The 16910-nt window shown below is 34.5% G+C and overlaps 1 protein-coding gene across 3 annotated transcripts in view; it reads right to left on the bottom strand.

The window, feature by feature from the left end:
• Positions 1–1821: 1821 nt before the first annotated feature.
• The window catches only part of C2CD6 (C2 calcium dependent domain containing 6), a 128610-nt gene continuing 113521 nt past the window's right edge, over positions 1822–16910 (bottom strand). Inside the window, exons 16-19 of one of the 3 annotated variants that reach the window (XM_031958329.1) lie at positions 15213–15299; positions 10310–14201; positions 6082–9596; positions 1822–2313 (exon numbers count right to left, since the gene is read on the bottom strand). In XM_031958329.1, coding sequence (XP_031814189.1) covers positions 1948–2313; positions 6082–9596; positions 10310–14201; positions 15213–15299 — 7860 coding nt within the window. In that variant the 3' untranslated portion in view covers positions 1822–1947. Of the gene's footprint in view, positions 2314–6081; positions 14202–15212; positions 15300–16910 lie in introns of those variants that run through there. The other 2 variants (XM_031958327.1, XM_031958326.1) reach the window with 2 other exon arrangements.

The raw sequence follows: 16910 nt of genomic DNA, 5'->3' as shown, positions 1-16910 counted from the left end.
TAAAATTGTGGATTATTTCTAATAACTTTTTAGTAGAATCTCTGGGGTTCTCTAAGTATACCATCATATCATCAGCAAAGAGTGAAAATTTGGTTTCCTCCATGGCATCCATTCTTTACCAACAAACAAAAAGATTGGCTTCCCTGGCTTGTTCCTAGACCCAGTAAGCTGCATGCCAGTGCTAAGTTTACACATGGGAAAGCACAGTACCTTTTTTGGCTTATTTGTTATTCCTCAGGTCTGTCTATCACAAAGGGATTATCAGACTGGGTTGGGAAGGAGGATAATCCACTGGTATGAATGATCCCATAATTTGTTCCACCAAGCTTTATCCATGTAATTTATCCAGTTCCCTGGTATGAGTCACAGAAGCAATTTAAATAAGCAGAGTCATCTATGTCCAATTTGAGGTTCTTAAGAGTAATTACCTTTATTTACAAAGCAGAAATAAAATCTCACCCACTGTGTAGATTGAAGTACTGTTGTGATAAAATAGCTGGGCCTGGGTCCTTTCTCTTATTAGGTACTCCCAGAATTAGTATTAGAACAGCTCTTAAATTTGTTGAAAGGTACACACATTTCAAGGCTTGCAGAATCAATGTGAATTTAGAAAATTAAAAAAAAATTAGAATTTAGAAAAATGAATAAAAATTAAAAAGACAGTTCCATGTTCAGAGAAGAAAAGAAATATGCAATTAGTGTAATTGTTAGTATTGGAAGTTAAGAAACTACACTAACTGTAATCGGGGACAGATTCACTTCTCTGTGCCCCATCTTCCTCTGTAAAATGAGATTAGATGATCTTGAGTCCCTTCCAACTCATTCTATAGTCTTTCAAAACATTGTATTTAAAATAGATTACTCTGATGACATATTAAGCAAAGCAACATTTGCTTGAAATACCATAAAAGTATAAATCACTTTTTACCTCAATGTTTCTATGGAAGCAGATTTTTACCAAGCTGAAAAGGTTTCAAGAATGAGGCGGGTAATGATGACTCTGTCTCTCATCCCAGGAAGGCCCAGCATGCCAGCTGCTTCTGACTCAATTCAGGGAGACCATCTACAAATACTAAATGGAAAACTCAGGATTTTGGAAGTATACGTGCAAATTTATTGCATCTGAATGTGAATGGAAGACTTGGGGCCACAACTTTTTATTCTATCTGAACTGCCTTAGAAAATGGGTTTTGTGATGTAAAACTACTAGAATTCATTTAGACTGTCCCATGTTGGAGAAACATTTGCTCCCCATTTCTTTGTGCACACCTAAGAGCTGCATTAAAATACTTGGGATCATTTGAAATAGCATAAAAAAGGAACTGTTTCAACTAAAGGACTATTCCATTGCTTTTTGAAAGCATAAAAGTCAGTTGAGGGTCTTATTCAAAATAGCTATCCAGCCAAGTTCCAGAAAACAACACAGTCCAAGTTCAAGATCTGTTGGGAAAGCTGCTAATATTTGGGCAGTAATTAACTGAAGAATAGTTAAGTGTTATCCATCTACTACTGATGCACATGTATAGGCATTTTTAACACTGCTGGAGGAAGCGTTTTGCTTCTCAGCACAGATCTCTGATAAGATGTATTAAGAAAGACAACTTTATGAGTTGCTGCCCAAAACCCAGTAAATAAAAGGAGTTGGAAACCTGAAGTGGAGGAAGACTAAGTCAAATTCAAATCCAGTCCTAGATAAAACCAACACTTGGTTAAATAAGATTCAAGTCCATATCTACATAAATAACAGTACATTAAAAAAAAAAAAAATTCCAAACCACCCTGTAGTAGTCAATAGTTCCCTCATAAATAAAAACACATATATATGCATCATAAATGTTTATTTGTATTTCAGTGAAAACAATGACTCTAACAAGATGAAATTTTGTAGTGAGCTGCTAAATAAGAGGACTGACCTATACACATTTCATTAGTAGGAGATTCATGTACTTAATAATCATCCTCATACTTGCGTTTCACATACGAACTGTTTAACAACTGTAGAATATCACAAATGATTGAACATTTTTCAAGATCTTTTAGGTCTTTTTTCTGATTATATTCCTCTAGACTTGGGTTTGTAACATTTAAATGAAATAAGCCTGCTGAAACCACCCGTGGGGATGTAAATTTCCCAAAGTTTTCTTTCAATCGTTTGTTAAACTCAGGAGCAGTATTTGGTCTTGCAAGATTTTTTAATGTGTATTGGTTATCTTCCGGGCTTTTACCCAAATCAAACCTTGCTCTTGCTTTTGCTTTTTCAAGATGCTTAAATGAGGTCAAATGTATATCTTCCTTTTTGTTTTCTGAAGAGTCCTAAATATTAAAAATAAAAGCAAAGTAAATTAATAATTTAAACTTAGGTTTTTAAAGCTAAAAGCAATATAGTTCATATAATTAAGAGGTATAAATAGTAACATATGCTACATAGGCAATCCCCAATTTTCAAACACACTTAATGGATAACTATGCAGGGGAAAAAAAATGGTTTTCTTGCTAATCTTTTAATCCCACACCTCCCTGAATTTTTGCTACTACAAATATAGAGATTCAGTTGATGCTTTCAAATAATCTATGGGTTCCAGAGTGGAAAACAGATGGCATATTGTATTTTTTTTAAATGACCCTGGGGACTAAATCAGGCAGGACAAACCTGCTCTTGGTGGCCTCATATCTTCACCCAAAATTCAAGAAAATTTTCAATTATATTTCACCTAAAGCATATGAATTAAAGATTAATGAATTATCTTTTAAATTACCCAGCATTTATACACATCATCCCCCCACCATCACCACCTTCCAGAGACAAAGGAAATCTTGAGTTTTTTGGGGGGAAATTTGGGATAATGAGAGTAGAAAACCAGGTAATTTTGTGACCTTGGATAAATCAATTAACTACTAAGAGCCTCAATTATCTCATCTGTAAAATGAGAGGGTTGAACAATGTGTACCAATGTGTCCTCCAGCTTTAAATCTGTAATCCTGTATTACTAGTTCAATAATCTCATTGTCCAGAGGAAGAAACTGGGTCTACAAGCTGAAATGATTTATTTAAGCACATATACCAACAGATAAACTCAGATGTTTTTAGTCTGATACCCCAGTGTGATCTGTCTAGAGGGTGAAGAATGGAAAAGGAAGTGATTAGGGCAGTCTAAAAGCATTAGAAGCTTTGGGAGAGAGAGGGTGCAGGGTGCTTTGTCTATTTATAAATGAACTGACTGGTTAGTTTTTCAGAGGAGAAACGTTCTTCCAGTTTCCTCCATTTAGATGAATCCTAGAAACCAGAATTTTGGTTAATACTGTTAGTGATTTTGACCTTATCTGTAGATTTAAGTTGGCTTTTGTGGGTTGGCCTTGGATTCTTAGAACCATTTACAAAAATTTTATATAAAATTCCCATTTTCCCATGATAAACTGCATCCCAACTTCCAAACAACCAATATACAAACTTCCAGAACACATCCTGATTGCAAACCGGTGACTGCTTGTACTATGTATGACATACCACTGAATATTTTATAGAATTTTTAGAATATGTGCAATACTGCATACAATTCTGACATCTATGAAAATAATTATTTTCTTACATATAGAGATATGCTCTGTCAGTGGGTTAGTATATTTATTAGTGCAGGGTTTTTCATGAAGGTAATATAATTATAACTACATAGATGTGCTTAAGAATTCAGAGGTATGGGCATGGAAAACCGCATCACCTGGCTGCTCTCGAATGGGTATTCCTCCAAATCCAAGCTCCCTATATGTTGGTGCCCTCTGGGGAAATGCAGGAAGAACCTGATGAGTTCGAATTCAGCTAGTCATCTAACAAAAACTCCTTTTAACAGTAAATTCTGTGTGCCAGCCACTTTAATAAAGACACAAACTGAGTTATGCAGTGCTTCAGTAAAAAAGATTCATTTAATTTTCCCACTGTACATTACAGGCATATTTCTCAGTGTCTTTCAACAGCACCCAGTCAAACACCGTTAAAATTCTACTATTTATAAAACCTTAGGTTACTTCAAACCCTTAATTACTTAAAAAGACTGATATTAAACTTTATATTTAGTAATAATATTTAAGCTTTTAGGGGATTACATTATGGGAAAGGATTGGGCCTAGGATTTCACTGATATTGCCGGGTGAGGAAATTCCTTCCCCCAGGGAATGTTTTCTTTGAAACTCAAAGGGCTAAGTGCCAATTAGTGCAAATGAAGTAGTTCCATTATTCAAATTTGCACTATATAACACCCAATGAAAATGAAATCAAGGATATTTTACACAATTACACCTTCAATCTAATATATGATACTACTTCATGGAATTTATTATTTACACTAATTTAGTAATATCTTAAAGTTGTCTAGAGTAGTGTGTCAGAGACAGGAATTTGAATTGAAGTCTCTCTTGATTCAAGACTGATTCTCTACTCGCTATTCTTTCATATATGTGTGTGTGTGTGTGTGTGTGTGTGTGTTTATATCTGTAGTTTTCCCCTGAATCAACACACATAATAGGCATATACAATACTAAATCACTGAAACTCGGAAAAGTTCTCTTTCTTTACTTTCCCATTTCCTCTCTACCATGAGTTTATATTGAGAGATTTTCTGCCCACTTTAAGCTCTGGTACTGTGTGACTGATCCCAATTCTAGGACCCGGAACTCTTTTTTTTTTTTTTTCCTGAAGCAATTGGGATTAAGTGACTTACTGAGGGTCACATAACTAGTTAGTGTTAAGTGTCTGAGACCAGATTTGAACTCAGGTTCTCCTGACTTTAGGGCTGGTGCTCTATCCTCTGTGCCACCTACTGCCCCCCAGAACTCATTCTTACTCCGTTACATTTTTTTTTCCTATGGGAAGATATGCAAGATAAGACATGAAAATCTGGGTGAAGAATTTCTTGTAAAGTAGTTAAATGTATTGACTAAAGCCCCCCAAAATGTTCCCCAAATTATTTTCTGAAATCAGTTCTATTTTTCATTTAAGGGGATAATTTACATATAACAAAAGAAAACTTATTCACTCAAATAAATTATATACATTAAATTTAGTACTTGAGAATTTTCTCAGTCATCTCTCAATTATTCATGTGTATGAAGGAAAGCTACACAGATAATTTAAAGCAATCAGTAAACCTCTAAAACTTTTCACTTAGTTCTTTAGCAGATTTAATCCCATAATCATAGAACTAGAAATGAGTTTAGATATAATTAAGTCCAATCATCTCATTTTACAAATAAGGAAGTTATGGCCCAAAGAGAAATGGAAGTAGAGGTGGTGATACTTGAACACAGGCCCCTGCACCCCAAATCCAATACTCATACATAACAGCCACTTAAAATGATAGTTGCCTACATGATATACTGTATTGTATAGTACACTAAGCTAGCCCTAAATCCAACAATGATTAGCAGTGTGTCTTTGGATTCAGTGATTTAATCAATCTGAGCTTCAGGTTTCTCATCTATGATTTGATAAACCTGTCCCTGAGGTGTAGTTGTGAGGAGCAAATGAAGATAGCAAAAATGCTTTGGAAATTGTAGCAATACTATATACATGTAAGGTGGTACTAATTAGTATTAAAAATTAATTTGCATCCCTAAGCCATTAAACAAGCATTTATTAAATGTCTTACTATGCATGGCACTGTTACATATAGTGGGGATAAAAAAACGAAATCAATTTCAGCAGAAGATAGCCCAGGATCATAATAGGGGGCAGAGAAAAATTAGGACAGACTTTTTAAAATTTTGCAGGTAATCCACAAAATGATTTATGAAAATACAACTAATACAGGGCAATACATTTCACTCTAAATATGTGTTATTACATATAAATGTGTTAACAAGCATTCAAATTCTCATGTTAGCACAGCTTTGAAAGGAATTTTGTGTCTTATTTATGTGAATTAAGATGATGTTTGACTTTTAGAAAAATGATTTGATTGGGGGGGGCAGTCAGTTTACTACATTTTCACACATACCCATACATTCATCCATTCCTGGGGAACAAAAAATGAAATATTTACTAGCCTTTACTAGAAATGGGAAAAAATAGATCAAGAAAAGCATTATTACATGTATATTTCTCTTTCCAGTCCAAGGAAACAGCAGTGTCCTTTGTGGAGATTTCCTTAGAAGTAGTCTTGTGGTAGGTTGTGAGGCTGCCAATATCTTAGCTGTCCTGTAAAGGGGTCGTTTTTGTTTCTCAACATACTCTCTTTCTCGTCGATTTTTAGGTTTTAAACTTTCTGTTTTTAAGACTTCTGGGAATATAGATGGTTTTGAATTGTTAAATTCTACAACTCTACTATGGTCAAAGGATTGTGGGGTTGGTGAACATTTTTCAGTAGTAGTTTCTTTTGGCTTAACATAAACAGTTTGTAATTCTTTCTGGAACTGTGTAACTGTTAATAGTGGCTTCTTTTTGTTGTTCTCTTTGGACTTCCCATAACAATAATCTTTCAAATTTGATTCTTCCTCATCTTCGGAATTTAAATAAGCATAGGCGTTACCTGATGAGGGCAACTTGTATTTGTATAAATATTCTTTAATTTCTGGTTGGACTTCAGAATTCTGAACACCTGGTATGACTACTGACTCAGGTTTTTCCTTGACAGTTACTTTATATATGTTGTAATTTTCTTTTTTTTCCAGAGGCTTGATTTTCAAAGTAGCTTTTGAATGGTTTGTTTTGGGTTTATTATACCAGCCATGTAGGTCTTGGAAATCCTCTTCAAAACCAGTTTTCTCTACTTGTGGCAACTGCATTACATTGTGATCTTTTTGTTCTCTTCTTAACACTAATTTTGTTATTCTTTCTGAAGTGTTAAGTAGGAACTCTTGGCTACTTTTTCTTGAAGCTTTTACTCCTGTTAGACCTTGTTTTCCAACTCTTTCTCTGGGGTATTGCCTTTCATCATCTCTCAACACTGACCTTCTTTTAATATTATGCAATGCAATATATTCCCTTTCCAACTTTCTGGCTAGTTCTATATTTGAAATCTTTTCATCATCTTGTGACATATTTCTTGGAAAAGTTTTGTAACTTTGCTTTTCAGAAGGCCTTTCTAGAAATTGATTCAGGCCTCTCAGATCTGAGCTTAAAAATTTTAATGGTCTGTCGCTAGAATTAATCAAAGACAGGTTTTCATTGAGAGTATGAAATTCTTTTTCTGTGATTAGTCCCATATTTGATAGTCTTTCTATGAAAAGACTTTGAAGATGTTTGCTTAAATCAGATTTTAGATTTAATAGTTCATTTTCTGAGATAATAAATAAAAGATCTTGTATGGTTTGAGTTAGATCTCTGTTTATGTCACTGTCTCCAGAAAAATTCCTTTCTGGATAATCATGTCTTACTTCATATGAAAATGGTGGGACAGTTTTAGTTCTATGTGGAGGCAAGTTTGGGTCTTTTGTGTCAGACTCTCTTTCGCTGGTTAATTTGGTTTCTGCATAGTTGGTTAGTATATATTGTTCAAGGATTTCATTTAAAAGAGCTCTTAATCTTATTTCTAAATGTTTGTCACCAGATAGAGGGCGATTTGAATTATTCATAGGAGGCATGCTTTTGGGGAAAGTTTCTGGAAAATCTTTTAAATTATTTTGTCCTTTAGGAAGCTGTTCAGTTTTCATAGAAGTTGGTGATTTTTTTTTATTGTTTACCAAATAAAAGTTCTCAAAGAGTTTTGGTAAATCCCCCTTGGAGAATTTTCCCGATTCTGAAAGATTTTCTACCAGAAAATTCTGAATGTGTTTGCCTAAATCAGAACTTAGATGGCCTGCTTCTGATCCTGATAGAAACTCTTCAAAACTGCTACGCTTAGGGGTTGCAGCATGTTTTACATTTAAATCATCTGATTTACTCATGCCCTTTACTGAGTGAGCATCTAATTCTTCCAAGTCTTTTTCACCACCTGGAATAAAATATTTTTGTCTTTCTTTTTCTATCTTTGGCTCTGGGATGTTCTCTGTGGAAAGATTTTTAAAGACATTGTTTGCGAAAGATTTTAAACGGGTTCTATCTGCATCACTAAGTTTATGCATGATGTAATTACTTGCACTTTCCAAAACAGAATTGAGATCTTTTTCTTCAAAATTCTTTTCTCTATATAATTTCTCTGTCTGAGGTAAATCGTCTTTATCCTGTAGGAACTGGTTTTTTGAATTCTTCAGTGGTAAGTTCCAGCTTTCTTCCATCATTGTAGGTTTTTCTTCAGACAGATTGGTCTCAGTATCTAGCCAGGAACTGTGATAGTCGTCTTTATCTAATTCTATAACACGGACTATGCCAGACTCTAAAGAATCTGAAGGAAATGCATGTAAAAATATGTGCCTCACAAAAGATTTAGACTTCGACACATCTACTCCTGAAAGTTTTTCATTAGAGTCTTCACTTGTTGAAGCTAAACCACTATCCCAAACTGTTAGTGAACTTGGAAAGTCCATCAATGACATACCATGCTCTAAGTCCAGTTCTGTGATGTTTGGTTCAGAGGAAATTTGTTCTATGAATGCCACATTCTCTGGGCTTTCAAAACTTTCTGCTATACTTACAACTGAGAAACTGCGTATTACTTCTTCTGAATTTTTCTGAAAATATTCTTCTGGGTGCTTCTTTTTGAAACTATGTTTCCTTCCATTTGAGAAATCTTCATCCATTATACTTAGCTGATCTTCAGGTTCATCATATGTCATAGGAATATAGAAGTTTTCCATTTTCTCTGTTATTTCTTCTATTTGACTTCCAGAAGATACTTCCATTGGATCATCCTTCAGTATTTCTTTTGAAAAGGAATTTAAACTCAAAATTTTCCTTAGGGAAAGATCATTCCGCTCATTATTCAGGATCTTGAGATCATTTTCCAAAGAAGATTTTGAACTTGAACTTGTCTTTCCTGAACGTTCATCTAACTGCCTTCTCTGCACAATCCTGGTGTCTTTTTTAATAGACTCTGAACTTGAACTTCTTGTCTCAGTCTGTTCACCCTGCATAATTTTGAGGTCATTCTTGGAAGATTTTGAACTTGAACTTTGATTTTCTAAAAGTTCACACAATTGTTGACCCTGCCCAATCTTGAGGTCATTCTTGGAAGATTTTGAACTTGAACTTTTCTTTTCTAAAAGTTCACACAACTGTTCACTCTGCCCAGTCTTGAGTTCAGTTTTGGAAGATTTTGAACTGGAACTTTTCTTTTCTAAAAGTTCAGCCACCTGTTCACTGTGCTGCACAGTTTTGAGGTCAGTTTTGGAAGATTTTGAACTGGAACTTTTCTTTTCTAAAAGTTCACATAATTGTTCATTCTGCACAATCTTGAGATCACTCTTGGAAGATTTTGAATTTGAACTTTTCTTTTCCAAAAGTTCACACAACTGTTCACCCTGTGCAATCTTGAGGTCACTCTTGGAAGATTTTGAACTTGAACTTTTCTTTTCTAAAAGTTCACACAATTGTTCACTCTGAACAATCTGGAAGTCAGTTTTGGAAGATCTTGAACTGGAACTTTTCTTTTCTAAAAGTTCACTTGATTGTTCACCCTGCCCAGTCTTGAGGTCAGTTTTGGAAGATCTTGAACTGGAACTTTTCTTTTCTAAAAGTTCACTTGATTGTTCACCCTGCCAGTCTTGAGGTCAGTTTTGGAAGATCTTGAACTGGAACTTTTCTTTTCTAAAAGTTCACTTGATTGTTCACCCTGCCCAGTCTTGAGGTCAGTTTTGGAAGATCTTGAACTGGAACTTTTCTTTTCTAAAAGTTCACTTGATTGTTCACCCTGCCCAGTCTTGAGGTTAGTTTTGGAAGATCTTGAACTGGAACTTTTCTTTTCTAAAAGTTCACTTGATTGTTCACTCTGCCCAGTCTTGAGGTCAGTTTTGGAAGATCTTGAACTGGAACTTTTCTTTTCTAAAAGTTCACCCGATTGTTCACCCTGCCCAGTCTTGAGGTCAGTTTTGGAAGATCTTGAACTGGAACTTTTCTTTTCTAAAAGTTCACTTGATTGTTCACCCTCCCCAGTCTTGAGGTCAGTTTTGGAAGATTTTGAACTGGAACTTTTCTTTTCTAAAAGTTCACCCGATTGTTCACTCTGTCCAATTTTGAGGTCAGTTTTGGAAGATCTTGAACTGGAACTTGACTTTTCTAAAAGTTCACACAGCAGTTCACCCTGCACAATCTTGAGGTCAGTTTTGGATGGTTTTGAACTGGAACTTTTCTTTTCTAAAAATTCACCCGATTGTTCACCCTGCCCAGTCTTGAGGTCAGTTTTGGAAGATCTTGAACTGGAACTTTTCTTTTCTAAAAGTTCACTTGATTGTTCACTCTGTCCAATTTTGAGTTCAGTTTTGGAAGATTCTGAACTGGAACTTGACTTTTCTAAAAGTTCATATAGCAGTTCATCCTGCACAATCTTGAGGTCAGTTATGGATGGTTTTGAACTGGAACTTGTCTTTTCTAAAAGTTCACCCACTTGTTCATTCTGCACAATCTGGAGGTCAGTTTTGGAAGATTTTAAACTTGAAGTTGTCTTTTCTGAAAGCTCAGCTAACTGTTCATTCTGCACAATCTGAAGGTCAGTTTTAGAAGACTTTGAACTGGAACTTGTCTTTTCTAAAAGTTCTTCCACCTGTTCACTCTGCACAATTTTAAGATCAGTTTTGGAAGATTCTGAACTTGAATTTTTCTTTTCTAAAAGTTCACTTGACTGTTCACTCTGCACAATTTTGAGGTTAGTTTTGGATGATTTTAAACTTGAACTGCTCTTTTCCAAAAGTTCACATAATAGTTCACCCTGAACAATCTTGAGGTCAGTTTTGGAAGATTTTGAACTGGAACTTGATTTTTCTAAAAGTTCACATAGCAGTTCACCCTGCACAATCTTGAGGTCAGTTTTGGGTGGTTTTGAACTTGAACTTTTCTTTTCTAAATGTTCACTCAACTGTTCACTCTGTACAATCTTGAGGTCACTCTTGGAAGATTTTGAACCTAAACTTGTCTTTTCTGAAAGCTCATCTAAAGATTCACTCAGCACAATCTTGAGGTCAGTTCTGGGAGGTTTTGAAATTGAACTTTTCTTTCCTAAATATTCACTTGACTGTTCACTCTGTATAATACTGAGGTCACTATTGTAAGGCTTTGAACCTAAACTTGTCTTTTCTGAAAGCTCACTCAGTTGTTCACTCTGTCCAGTCTTGAGGTCAGTTTTGGAAGATTTTGAACTGGAACTTGACTTTTCTAAAAGTTCACATAGCAGTTCGCCTTGCACAATCTTGAGGTCAGTTTTGGGTGGTTTTGAACTTGAACTTTTCTTTTCTAAAAGTTCACCTGACTGTTCACCCTGAACAATCTTGAGGTCAGTTTTGGAAGGTTTTGGAATTGAACTTTTCTTTTCTAAATGTTCACTCAACTGTTCACTCTGTACAATCTTGAGGTCACTCTTGGAAGATTTTGAACCTAAACTTGTCTTTTCTGAAAGCTCATCTAAAGATTCACTCAGCACAATCTTGAGGTCAGTTCTGGGAGGTTTTGAAATTGAACTTTTCTTTCCTAAATGTTCACTTGACTGTTCACTCTGTACAATACTGAGATCACTCTTGTCAGGCTTTGAACCTAAACTTGTCTTTTCTGAAAGCTCATCTAAAGATTCACTCAGCACAATCTTGAGGTCAGTTCTGGGAGGTTTTGAAACTGAACTTTTCTTTCCTAAATGTTCACTTGACCGTTCACTCTGTGCAATACTGAGATCACTCTTGTCAGGCTTTGAACCTAAACTTGTCTTTTCTGAAAGCTCATCTAAAGATTCACTCTGCGGAATCTTGAAGTCAGTTTTGGGAGGTTTTGAAATTGAACTTTTCTTTCCTAAATGTTCACTTGACTGTTCACTCTGTACAATACTGAGATCACTCTTGTCAGGCTTTGAACCTAAACTTGTCTTTTCTGAAAGCTCATCTAAAGATTCACTCAGCACAATCTTGAGGTCAGTTCTGGGAGGTTTTGAAATTGAACTTTTCTTTCCTAAATGTTCACTTGACTGTTCACTCTGTACAATACTGAGATCACTCTTGTAAGGCTTTGAACCTAAACTTGTCTTTTCTGAAAGTTCACTCAATTGTTCACTCTGCGGAATCTTGAAGTCAGTTTTGGGAGGTTTTGAAATTGAACTTTTCTTTCCTAAATGTTCACTTGACTGTTCACTCTGTACAATACTGAGATCACTCTTGTAAGGCTTTGAACCTAAACTTGTCTTTTCTGAAAGCTCACTCAATTGTTCACTCTGCGCAATCTTGAAGTCAGTTTTGGGAGGTTTTGAAATTGAACTTTTCTTTCCTAAATGTTCACTTGACTGTTCACTCTGTACAATGCTGAGATCACTCTTGTAAGGCTTTGAACCTAAACTTGTCTTTTCTGAAAGTTCACTCAATTGTTCACTCTGCGGAATCTTGAAGTCAGTTTTGGGAGGTTTTGAAATTGAACTTTTCTTTCCTAAATGTTCACTTGACTGTTCACTCTGTACAATACTGAGATCACTCTTGTAAGGCTTTGAACCTAAACTTGTCTTTTCTGAAAGCTCACTCAATTGTTCACTCTGCGCAATCTTGAAATCAGTTCTGGGAGGTTTTGAAATTGAACTTTTCTTTCCTAAATGTTCACTTGACTGTTCACTCAGTACAATACTGAAATCACTCTTGTAAGGCTTTGAACCTAAACTTGTCTTTTCTGAAAGCTCACCTGACTCTTCACTCTGCATAATTTTGAGGTCAGTTTTGAGAGAAGATTTTGAATCTGAACTTGTCTTCTCTGAAAGCTCACCCAACTGTTCACTCTGTACAATTCTGAAGTCACTTTTGGAAGATTTCAAACTTTTTTTTTCTAAAAGTTCTCCCACCTGTTCACTCTGCACAATCTTTAGATTAGTTTTGGAAGATTTTGAACTTGAACTTTTCTTTTCTAAAAGTTCACCCAACTGTTCACTCTGCACAATCTTGAGGTCACTCATGGAAGATTTTGAACTTGAACTTGAACTCAGTTTTCCTGATAGTTCAAGCTGTTCATTCTGCACAATCTTGAGGTCAGTTTTGGAAGATTTTGAACTTGAACTTATTTTTCCTAATAGTTCAATCTGTTCACTCTGTAAAATCCTGAGGTCAGTTTTTGAAAATTTTGAACCTGAACTTATCTTTCCTGAAAGTTCACTTAATTGTTCACTCTGCACAGTCTTGAGGTTTTTGGGGGAAGATTTTAAATCTAAACTTAGCTCTTTTGAAAGTTCACTGAATTGTTCACTCTGTACAAACTTGAAGTCATTTTTGAAAGATTTTGAACTTGAACTTGTCTTTCCTGAAACTACACTTTGTTCACTTTGCACAATCTTGAGATCATTTTTTAAAGATTTTGAACTTGAACTTTTCTTTCCCGAAAGCTCACTCAAAGGTTCACTGTGAACATTCTTAATGCCATTTTTGAAAGAAGATTTTGAACTTGAACTTTTTTTTCTTGACAGCTCACTCAGTTGTTCACTCTGCACAATCTTGAGATCTTTTTTTGAAGATTTTGAACTTTTCTTCCCAGAAAGTTCAATCTGTTCACTATGCACAATCTTGATTTCATTTTGAGCATTCTCAAATACAACAGTCTCTACACTACCTAATGTTTTGTCATCTAAGGTCAGCAAACTCTGGGTTTTTCTTTCTGCCTCAATCTCCATAAGGATTCCTTGTTTTGAAAATAATTCATCTGAAAGATCCTTCAAGTCATCATTTAAAATTGATTTTAGAACCACTGTTTTTTCCAATTTTTCCAAACTTGGATTAAGCTCCAACAGCTCCGAGAGGAGGTTTTCCTGTTCTTTTCCAACCAAATCTATATCTACAGTAAAGGCTGTTTCTGCTTCCAAACTTTCTAAAGAAAGACTTGATAGCCCTCTTTCTATCTCTTCAGTGTCTAAAGATTTGATTGTAAAGATGTCAGGATTTGAGTCCCAGGAAGAATTTTCAGAATTAACTGTTATGCTTGATGACGTTGGTGCATAAGGAGGGTCTTGATCTTCATGTTCTATAATCTCTGCACTTGATGTATTCTTTTTAACAACTGTACAAACAGGTTCATTTTGAATTCTTTTATGGTCTTCATTAATGGGAATTTCTGTTATATTCCTCAAAAAAGGCTCAAACTTTCCCCTATGAATAAGGATGGGTTTGTTGTACTGTAATATTGAAAACAAAATAAAAACAATAGATAAACATCACTAAGAAAATTTTAAGCATTTTATATTTTGAATTTAAAAGATAACCTTGCCTAATTTTCACTGAGTATATTTCTGCTCACTGTGCTCAAAAGCATAACCAAGAAAAAGTATTACTTTTTTATAGAACTTTTAACATTTGATTTTAAAAATTGACATTTTGATATTGATTTTCTTTAGCTCCCTCCCCAGAAGGAAAAATTGTCCTATGTACATATATCTAATAAGCCAACCCATAAGCCTAAAAGCATATTTAAACAAAAAATCCATGATATAATTTAAAAAAATCAATTCCATTAATATTATCTGTGATTGATTCAAAAATAAATGAGTCCTATAAATATAAAAATATCTTACATAGTTTGACTCTGATATACAAAATATATTGTTGATAATCTTTTAATATTTCAAAAAGACCAATGTAAAGCAATTTGGCATCTGCCCTCAAGGCAAAGTGTCAGAAGTAATTGCTGTGCTCCACTTAACCTGCACTAAAATGTGGCACCATGTCATAATGTAGCTTCATTATTTGATCAAGGCTCAAATTCATGTACCAATGATAAGGGAGGGTGCCAAAACAAGTTCTGTGATGATGATAATATTTTAATGTTATATCTGCAAGCAATTTAGTAACGGCAATGTATTGCTACTGTAATACTGTAACTACTATCAAAAGAGCAATGATGAATTCCATCAGTTAAGCATTCACATCATATACCTTACATATATTTTAATTTTTCAAAAATATGAACTAGATAAATACATGCTTTAATTTATTTTAATTTAGTATATCAGTTTTTAGCAGTGTTACTTTTTTCAATCAATAATCAACATAGCAAACAATAAACAATTCAATAAATTAAGACCTAAATGCTATTTTGACTTCAAATACCTAAAAAATGTATATACATGCACTGGAAAAAGATAACAAATGTAACAATTGATAAACTAGGATAATAACTTAGGACTTACCCCTTGAAATATTGGAATGCTTTCAGGGCGTGTTGGTCTAAAAGTGAAGTCCTCCAAATCCTCCATATATGTATTTCTAATAATAATCTTGAAAAAAAGAAGTTCCAGTTTTAGACTATAGAATTCTTCCCAGAGATCATTGAATTCTTTTATGATAGTACTTCATTCACAGTTTAAAAGGGTTATTTTAAGAATATTTTTCACATAAAACTTCAATATGACATGTTTTTCCAGTTATCAAAGTCTTTATCAGTACAATGATGTTTACAGTTCAGCCTTCTTTGACATTTTAGTTTAAATTTTCCTATTTAGTTGGTAATCTCAAATCATTCGCAAAGGAAAAGGCTATTATGAAAGAAAGAAAGAAAGAAAGAAAGAAAGAAAGAAAGAAAGAAAGAAAGAAAGAAAGAAAGAAAGAAAGAAAGAAAAGAACAGCAGCACACCAATTCAAGCAAAAGCAAAGAGGAGAAAAAAATACCTGGACACAATGCAATGTGACTAAACTTGACTGAAAAACTCTTGATGATGATGTGACAGACATTATGCTAAGATGAGTTTTTCAATGATTTGACTCACAATGGAGAAAATGGGAAAGTTGAAACAACTTCAATAATTTTTTAGTTTATTCCCATTATGCTATTAAGTGAAGATTATGAGAACTGTCACAACAGTTGTTAGGTAGATTCAAGTTATCTAGCATATTCAGTATATATCCATGGTACCAGTCCACATGTGGAAAAAAGCACTTCTTGTTAGTATAACATACATTACTTTTTTTCAGAGCACTTTCCAATTTACTATCTTATTATATATTATTATAGCACTGGATGGAAGGAGGGAATACCATTACATATGAGGTTAATCAAATTGGCAATACAGTTAGGTTACCTGGGCAACAACAATAGCTCAGACTCATATAGTAGTTTATGATTTGCAGAGCACTTTCCTCACAGCAATTCTATGAAGTAGATAGTGCAAGTATTATTATCCCCATCCTACTATAGAGGAAATTGTGTCTCTCAGACATAAAGCAACTTGCTCAGGGTCACACAATTATTGTTTGAAATGGGATTCCAGGCCAGATCTTCCAACTATAAATTCAGCACTCATTCTTCTACACTATGGTGCTTCTCCAGTTAATATAACTGAATCAAATTTTATTTTACTAGTATTAAACAATTGATAGTATGTATGACCTTAACAATATCTAAATAAAATCCTAACTCTTTAATTTGGCATTCCAAATGGAATGGCCTACCTGTCTTTATCTTAGCCTCATATTTCCACTTCTCATCATCTGTGATGATGCCCCAAGCAAGGGAAATAAAATGATCATAGCTCCCCATTTGGCACAAATTAGCCTTTTGGACACTCTTTCTCTATCACTTTACCTTCGTTCTTTCGAGTAGCTGGGATTTGCCTTATTTCTGATAAGCAAACCTTGCCCATATGCCCCAGTTTTGGTAATTGGGTTCTTGTATTAATTTTCCACGTCTAAGTTGTTCCTTGGTTTTCTGTAGATAAATTTTATGTAGTATTTCTAAATTAGTTTTGGCTTCATCAGTTGTTTCATTCATCTTTGTTATTTTAAAAATAAAGTCCTATGCTTTAAACAGCAAGTATGTTTGTTAAAGCTAGACGGAAAGGATGTATTCATGTCTATATACATAGGAGTGTGCATATGGGGATAGGGAAGTG

This window comes from Sarcophilus harrisii, chromosome 3 (genome assembly GCF_902635505.1).
Source record: "Sarcophilus harrisii chromosome 3, mSarHar1.11, whole genome shotgun sequence".
NCBI classification, from domain to species: Eukaryota; Metazoa; Chordata; class Mammalia; order Dasyuromorphia; family Dasyuridae; genus Sarcophilus; species Sarcophilus harrisii.
This window is presented reverse-complemented; position numbering and strand designations above follow the sequence as displayed.